The sequence below is a fragment of the Sinohyriopsis cumingii genome, chromosome 8, assembly GCF_028554795.1.
Source record: "Sinohyriopsis cumingii isolate HCF-2022 chromosome 8, ASM2855479v2, whole genome shotgun sequence".
NCBI classification, from domain to species: domain Eukaryota; kingdom Metazoa; phylum Mollusca; class Bivalvia; order Unionida; family Unionidae; genus Sinohyriopsis; species Sinohyriopsis cumingii.
In genome coordinates, this window is record NC_142968.1 from 119,869,322 (window position 1) to 119,878,667 (window position 9,346).

The 9,346-nt window shown below is 31.2% G+C and overlaps 1 protein-coding gene across 1 annotated transcript in view; it reads left to right on the forward strand.

Annotated features, from left to right (window-relative positions):
- The window catches only part of LOC149794505 (calcium channel flower-like), a 28,383-nt gene extending 19,055 nt beyond the window's left edge, over window positions 1–9,328 (forward strand). The window contains exon 5 of the mRNA XM_089968764.1: window positions 585–9,328. Coding sequence (XP_089824890.1) covers window positions 585–702 — 118 coding nt within the window. The 3' untranslated portion in view covers window positions 703–9,328. The remainder of the gene's footprint in view (window positions 1–584) is intronic.
- The last annotated feature ends 18 nt before the right edge of the window (window positions 9,329–9,346 follow it).

The following is a 9,346-nucleotide window of genomic DNA, read 5'->3' on the forward strand; positions in this document are numbered from 1 at the left end:
TTGTTAAGTCAGATTTCAGAGATCATCAGAAAATAATTTCAACAAAGTGTTGTACTGCAGAGCTATACAACATTACCACTGTCATTGAACCAAAGAATTTGCATAATATATACATTCAAAATACACATGAAATGTGTCTGAAATACTAAAATTATCAAACACAATTGTTTAACCAATACAAATTATATGAAAGGTAATAGAACTCTTTGTACTATTTTAAAATGGAAGATCGTGGCCAGCGAAATACAAAAAAATTCTGTTTTCTAAGGCTCTGGATTTTCATAAACTTCTTTGTCTTGTCATTCAGTACTAAATTCTGAGCAAGTACAAGAAAATTCTTACTTATCCATTATACTGGAATTTGTTCCAGGCTCCTGGACATCATATTTTTCACCACTAATATATGGAGGCCAGTATATAGGAAATTGTAGCCCCGATTTTAAAACCACAAGACCAGAAAAAGGAGGTCTTTAAGTCAATGATTCTCACTTAATGACCCTGTTAATAACAATTTGCTGTAATTTTGTTGTCATTTCACAAATACGGCATTAGGGTTTGACCACCTAAACTATTATTTCTTTCAGAGCTGACAGGGAGGTGATGTTAAAGAGAGCACGGTCAGAAGATGTAGAGTTAAATGCCACCCTGATAACCAATGAGGAAAGAGTAGATCTACAAGTCCCAGAATCTCATGGAAAATAGTCATTGCTCTTTCATTTGTCTTTAGTTATTTATTTATTTTATAAGCATGTTTTGTGAAGAAGTTCAGAATATTACTGGATATCTGTGTCCCCCTCTCCATTAAATCCAAAGTCTGTATCAATGCAAAAGCTGTATTTCTCTTTGGTACTCAATTTGTTTGTCTTTTCTGATACAAGGGTCTTATGTGAGTGCTCATTTCAAATGAAATTTATCAAACCAGTCAAATAAATTTTATCTTTTGCAGACCTTAATGAGTTTCATAAATGACTTTGTTTGGAATGAGCACCTACCCGTATGTAAGGTTATAGCATCACATGATGAAAAATATTCATTTCATTTGACAAAACTCTATATCATAAGAGAAAAGACCTCAAACACATTTATAAAACTCATTCATTACATCATTGCCATTTGTAGTTATCTCATCATTTTATCATCTGTGATGTGAAAAGATATCACAACTGTTACTGAATATCAGAGTTCTGACAGAAATTGAGGAGAATTATTTTATTCAGTGTTGAATGTGGTCAATATTACATAATATTCAACTTCTTACATCAAAAACAATATCCTGTTTTATCACATGGATATTTCTTTATATCTTGTTCTTTAAAATGACATTCTTCTTCTGTGGTAGTAACCCTCACTGAGAATGTGACAGGATAACCCACAAATGTTTATTTGTAGAAATAGGAATTTAAGTGTATGATATTATGTACGATGTTTAAGAAATAATTATGTTAATATTATATATAAAGTACATGTTTATATTTCTGACACATTCATGTAGTTTGACAATGATAGGACCAGGATTTTAATTTTAACTCTTTTAAAATGTAAGACGGTCTCCCCGCAAAGATTTATTACTACCACAAAATGGCTGGAGGATAACTTGATTGTTGTAATGAGAGTTTATATCTTTGAAAAATGTTTACAAACTATGGGTATATTAACCTAAATAAAACTGTAGTCATGTGATAAATGCATTGATCAAACACTTTATCTGATGTAGAATAGATATCCTGGAGTTTGTAAAAGAAAATCTAAAATGTTGGTTCAGATGTGATGTTTTATGCTCATTGAAAATTTAAACAATATGGGGGATCTAAAATGGAGGTAATTTAAAATATAATTATTGTTGTCAAACTTCATTAAAGAGGAAATCTTGATTCATTACTTATTTATGACGTAGTTTAAGAGGCTAATGTTGCAGTTGAGATGTACAGAACATATGAGCATTTGTCATACAACATTCACATTTATTAAACAAGTTGTAGTGCTATAACATCATTGTATATTGTTACATCATCACTTCTCGTGCAGTAACATGACTTAGTGTTATAAACTGACTTAAAGTGCTTTAACATCACTTTATAGTCGTAGACCATTATTTGTTGTGGTATAGATTCACTTTATAGTGTTACACCATTCCTTGCAGTGTTAAAGCATCACTTTTAATGATATAATTATATAACATAACATTGCTTCATAAAAGATATGGCACATTCCAATATAACACAGTAAAGTCACAGTCACAATCATAATTATTTTATGCAGTCTTTTCTCCAATCATGAAATAGTACACATGTGACATGAAATTCATGAAAGATATTAAATAATATAAAAGCACTTGCTGTGAGGAGCAGTTCAAGATATATCATATCATTTAACTCATTACATAAATTTCATATGTAATTAACATACTTGGAAGATTGAGCTCATATTTTAGATTTACTTTCAGTATATGGATAAAGATGTTTAATAAGATCTATATCATTATGATGCCTGCTTGAGATTTGTAATCACAGCGTGTCTCTTGTTCTTAGTAAGACCGTTTTCATGCATGAAGACAGTACTTTGACAGCGTACATATTTCTGGCCTTATTTTCTCAATTGATAGTTATTATGAGATTTTACCAGTACTTTTATGCTCTCAGGATTGTGATATTTACTTGAAACTAAAGCAGTAATTAAATCAGTAATTTTTGTGATGCTTTCTGTTGTTGTTGTTGTTGTTTTTAGGGTTAAACGCCATTTTCAGCGCAAGATAGGCTATACATGGCGGCCAGTATTAATGGTGGAGGAAGAACCCAGAAAACACCGGAAAGAACCACCGACATACGAGAAGACACTTTCTGAAGATATACAATAAATTGCTGCAAGTTTGTAGTGTAGTTATATCATAAAGAATGGTTAGCTAATAATGAGAACTTTTTCTTTCAATTAAATGACTTTGCTATAAATAATCATAAAAAGTGAAAAGGAGCTATGTTCACAGAAAGAACGCTGATAATCTCAGAGTTGGATAAAGCTTTCAAAAATTCATGTGAAGTAACATCTTCAAAACTCATTAATATTCATAGTTTTATATTATTCAAAAAATGTCAGATTAAAAAACTTATAAATGACAACTTCTTGTGGTTTTGATTTTAAATAATATTGAAGGTTGTACTAAATAGTTGCTTAGTATTTTCCTATTTTAGCAGGATGGAAATTTAAGTTTTAAAAATTGTTAAGAAAATTTCCTAAACATCTCAGCTTTCATTATGATGGGACATATTTATATGTCACTCTCTAGATGCGTTGAAACATTGTTTACAAAACAGTACCTAAAACTCTGTTTTGATCTGCTATGCAGAAAGCTAAAGTTTATGTCATTTCAAAATTTAAATTTTAGACTTCCATTTTATCAATGAATATAAATACAGTTGGTAGAGCAACAAAAACTAGTAATACAAGGGGCTGTGAGTTTAATACCCAACCAGTCCAGTCTGGTTCTGCTCCCTAATTGTTTTCTTGGGAATGCACTTAGCTGTTAATAACCAACCAACAGACCAAATGTGCCTATCTGAATATGAATATTAATTTAGATATAATTTATTGAAAAAGAAAGGAAAACAAAAGGTATATATAATATTCATATTATCTTGGATTAGTCGTCATCAAAATCAGGAACAGGTAGTATATTTGCATTTGAGCTACCTCTCCTGAAATTACTGTACTTGAAGTTTTAAAACTGATTTTGCAAAAATGTTCACATTTTATGTAAAGATGACCTCTGCATTTTCATAATGTTCATTTCCAGATGTCACTTTAAATTTCAGTGAAATGAACCGTAGAGAAAATGGAAAAATGTGCCTGACAGTTATATAAAAATAAACTGTAAAGAAAATGGAAAAATGTGCCTGACAGTTATATATAAAAAAAGCTAAATGGTAGCTAGCTGTCTAAATTTTAAGCTACTTTCTGAATACTTCATTTTAAAATGGAAAAGTAACAGGTTGACTGATTACAGGATAAAGATGTACAGATTAGAGAAAAATAAGTCAGAAAATAATTCCCTATTGAAGTAGCAGGGTTGGATATCATTTTCTTGCTTTCCGTCTTTCTGTCTGTACATTTATGCATGTGTCTGTCTGTATATTTATGCATATGTTTGTTTACCCAAATTTGTATGAGAGTGATTGTTCAGTAACCACTCGAGTAGGAGAAATGAAGTTTCATCATTAGGATTATATGCATAAATTAATGACCTTTAGTGTTCCAGGCCATTTAAAATTACAAATTATTAAATTTTATTGTGCACTTTTTAAAGTGTTTCATTGAAATAATGCTTAGCATAATGAAACAAAAATGTGCTTTATCTAGGCCAGTGCATTTATTTTAAGTATTTACATTCTTATATAGATAAAGCGATTAGATTTGCTTGTAGTTTATGTGATGGGATTTATTGTCTAATTCAGGGTTTTTTCATGTGTTTTACACATTTTGATCTTTTACATTTCCCATAAAATGTTTGGTTTGTTTGCAATTGTGCATGACATATGAACACGTTGTAATTTCAGTTACTCCAGACCCACATAACCTAGGTATATGATATTTGGTAGGCCTCTAAAGTTGGGCAAAGAATAGCTATATATGCCTTCTTTGATTTCCTTTTCTTTTGATCTTGGCAAGTTGAGCAGCTGGCTTATCCATATATTATTTTTAAAATGTGAACAGCTGTTTTCAAATGAAACTTATTGAAGCTGACTGACAAAAGAGACAGTTCTGTGTTTGATAGTCATATTTCAGCTTTAAGTCGTTTGTGAAATTATTGTTTTGTCATGGTGCATAAAGCTGACTAAGATTTGTGATTATCTTATGTCAGTGATGATTTAATTGACAGGATAAATTAGTCTTGTGTGAAACATAAATTTGGGAGAATTCAGCATATATGTATGTTTTTAATGATATTGTTGGATAGTGCAAATAATACAGTATTGATAATAATGATAATAATAATAATAATAATAATATTCTGAGTGTGATATTTTGTTCAGAAACAAATTTTAAAAGGTGAACCTTTGTACAGAAAAGTCACCTGGGTATAACAGCCAGTTCTGCTTTATACTATGGGCTGCTGCAGTTGACAGATTTGACATAGATACATAAATAGATAGACAACAATTCTTGCACTTTGAAGGAATACATAGGATGTTTGGGAGTAACGTTTACATAATACATTGTGCCTGGGTGGGACATCATGCTACATGTCTACAGCATGAATCCCCTGTGCTAGACATACCTATAAACTGTCACACTGCATACATCATAGCAATATGACTGAAAAACTTGTTTAAGCTACGTTAAAAATCCAGATCACACACACACATGCAGAATATATTGAATATGATATCAAACCTGCTCAATATTCCACATTAGTTATGCTACACTATTCTTGTTTACTTTTAGATAACATTTAAAATATGTTTCTTCTCTATTCAGTGCATGATATAGGTTGCTGATGGTTTCTTTCTGCCTTTTCAAATAGCAATGACAATTTGACTGTACATGTGAATATGTATTTTTAATACTAGTTGTATAGAGTAATTTAAGGCTTATAAAAAGAAATGAAACCGGGATACAGAAAAATGTTCATTTTGGTGTTTTGATTGGAAAATTAAATTTTTTCCATGCCAGAGTTATATGAGGAATGTTGAATGTCCATACTTAATATAATGTAATCTTTGCACATCATGTTTATGTGTCTGGGCAAATTTGTGTATATATATCTGCATTATTTATTCAAACTGTATTCATAAAATATTAATCATGTGTTCCATATAGAATTAGTAGTACTTGTCCATTAGGAATATATTAATTGATGCAGGTCTTGTTTGTTGGTCATGATTCCTAGCCTTTGAATTTCAGCATTAACCGTCAAAAGGTTTTAGATATATATATTAAAAAAATCCCATTTAAAATTCCTTGAATTTTGCTCCCCAAAAATCCTTGTTTTTTTTTTTTTGTTTTGGAGAATATAAAATATTAAAGCTGATTACAATATATCATGTTTTAATTTAAATATTTTTGTTATTAACCTATTTTCATCAAAAAAATGAATTAATAAACAAAATGTGATCAAATTTGGTGGACCAAATGATTCAAGAATATGATGGTTACCAGATGGAGTGGTGTCAATTTGTTCTTGTGATGTGCTAATCACATTTGCAGATGAACGAATCATTTAGTAAGGAATGTGGTCCAACTTCAAATGAGTTGTGTTGACATTGGGAGTATCATCCACTTTCGATAAGAAGAAATAGGCCTGAAAATGTTTGGAAGTCCTTGAAAAAATCCTTGTAAAAAATCTCCAAAGCAATATGAATGGTCATTGTTTTACACAGTCAACAACTATTTACCAGCACTTTCTCTTTTGTACTTAATTGCTTGTTCCCTTTTTCTGTTATTTTGTCATTGTACAAAAGCTGCAGGTTAAAACTAGAAGGTCTGTGATTTGTATATACCTGTCATACGACAGAGTTTATGATGTTTGTCTACATCCACCTGTCCACCTTTTGCCAGTCAGTTTCTGCACAATAATTTGGGTTATATACCATCTACACTTACCAAGCTTGGTGATGGTTTGTACATGGGACAAAGGCGAACACTACTGATTTCAGATTCAAAAGCTCTATGATAGGGGTTACTTTGACTGAAAGCTGTGTGGTAGGGGTTACTTCGACTGAAAGAAGAAAAATGGTTCTGCACAATATAGGTTCTCCAAAATCTGTAGTTACCATACTTAGTTGATAACTTGCACATGAGATGAAGAAGAATCCTAATGATTGTGGGTTCAGAAAGTTAGAGGTCACATCCTATAACTAAATGTTATAGATGGCATGTACTTGGGCTAAGAATGAAGTCTGTTATATTTATGTCAAAGATCAGTTCACTGAAAGAAGAAAAGTGGTTCATGTACAAAAACTAGTTTTCTATCACATACACGGGCCATACTTTGTGGATGACTTGTTTGAAGGATAACGAAGAATTAATGAATTAGCTGGTCTAATGGCTACAGATCAGTCTTTACTGTGACTGAAATAAATAAAAAATTTGCATAGAAATTTCAGTTAACAGTGGGTGTTTAATATGCCATTCACATTCTTGTTCATACACTTTCAATTGTCTCAGTGTTTGTTCAAAAGTTATGTGGAAAAATGTTAAATCTCATTAGTAACTAAAATTGTGCAGGCTTGTTAAAAGAAAAAGTTATAGGAGACAAATGTTGCTTTTGATGGATATATGGTGTAAAAACAACTTAGAGAATACAGAAAATTTGCAGAAAATAAAGTTAAAGTTTTCCAATTTTAAATGAGGAAGAGGTATCTGCACCAAAAATGAGATTTTTTTTTTAAATATTTACTTAAAGGAATATAAAAAGTTTCAGGCAAAACAACAATAATGAACTCTATTTTGGTTTACCTCAATTAAATATATATTAATTCTTTAGATTATAGTCAGTTCTCATGAATCCAGCTTCAGCATTCCAAACTATGGTGCAGTCTCCCATAATCTGATAATGGTCTTGCCTCAAACCCAGCCAGTAATTTGATTTTCCAGAATGCATTTTAAAACTTAATATCTGGTGTATAACAAACTTTAAACAAATTTATAACTATAAATCATAAAACTGATTTGTTGTAAAATTTCCAAGTTTTCATCACATACTTCAGTTTTTGCAGTTGCCCAATTACCAACAGCCAATGCCTAAATTGCCACCAGCTTTTCCAGCTATAACAAATAATCCTTATGATTACAATACTGAACTGTCTACTTTGAATGATAATGAGAAGACTGCTTAGTTTATTGAAGATTCAGTAATTTTCAAACACCATGTTCCCATATATTTTATTTTAGGGTTTTATTGGGGGAAAAAATGACCAGATAACTTATTGTTGCACATAAGAAACCCATAAATTATTTAACGTTTTTTCTTCCAGATTTATACCCTGTGGATTATGTGGTACCTTCCATTGGTCTATAATTTTGTTACATCAAAAACATAGTTATAGTTCACTTAAGTTAATGTATAGGCTGTGTACATGAGAGGTATAATTGTTTGTGCCCTCTCCTAAGGACGCTGGGTGGGATTCAAAAGTCAAACATATAAATATTGCAATTACTATGTCATTTTAATATTTTTTACACTTATATACTCCATTGATAGGAGGCAAATGCATTCAATACACAGTGAATTTGGGTTTGACCACTAAGTGCTGATTTAAAAGAGGAAATGGGGAAGTTACTTTAGTTTTGTGGGGTTTAATGGCATTTTTCAGCATGCTATAGGCAATACATAGCAGCAAGCATACTTGGTAGAGGAAGAACTTGGACGGGGGATGGGGTAAATCCAGGAAGCTACTAGCAAGCTTTCTTGAATGCCCATGTTGGCTGAGCCAAGACTCTAAATCATGCAGACAGAGGTGTGAGGTTTGAGTGAACTGTAAAAGCATGTACCTTATACCGTTTGGCCACCAAGCCCCCCATATACAATACAGAATATTAGGATTTTCCTTGGAACTAGCTTTAGTTTTTCAAATGTCATTATTTGTGTTAAGATGTAATAGCAATATGTACGTGAGCTTGGTATGCTAGTTAAATATTGTACCCATCTTGTGTAATATTATGTTCTGCAAGATATAAGAGGGTTTAATTCATGTTTTATTAAATATGTTATGCATGTATGAGAATACTATTTATTAGGTGCAATAAAAATAAATAATTTAAGGCATTATAAAGTAATTGATTTGTCTGTTAGTGTGATATTTAGACAATGCACATGTTGTTTTTATAATTTTATTTGAATTGCATGAAAATATCTCTGCAATTTGCAGCCAGCCAATCAGCAATGATGGACTGTTACTATCATATCATGAACTACTCCATGTTCTTTTCTCCATTTTATTTTTGATCAATGCACAGATATGTTATGCATGGAAACTTTGGAAAGTGACTAAAGAGAGACAATATCCATCTGGTCAGTGCACAAGTTTTTCCACATTTCCTACCACAGAGCAAGGCACAACCATGTTTTGTCGTACTCTGATCATATGACATTTTTAAAAACCCTCCAATCCATATGTTTAAAAAAAACTGATTCATATGACTTTTTTTAAAAAAATGATTGATGTGACAATTTAAAAAATGTCATTTAATACTATGTGCAGGCTGTTAAGTTGTTGTAAATTACAATTTCTTAAATATTCGTTATTACATGAGAATAGTATGTTATGGATATCTTCTTAAGATCAAGGAAAAACGAATTCAAAATAAACAAAATGGACTCTTCAGCAGTGTTCTGTATGAACTGATTTCCATT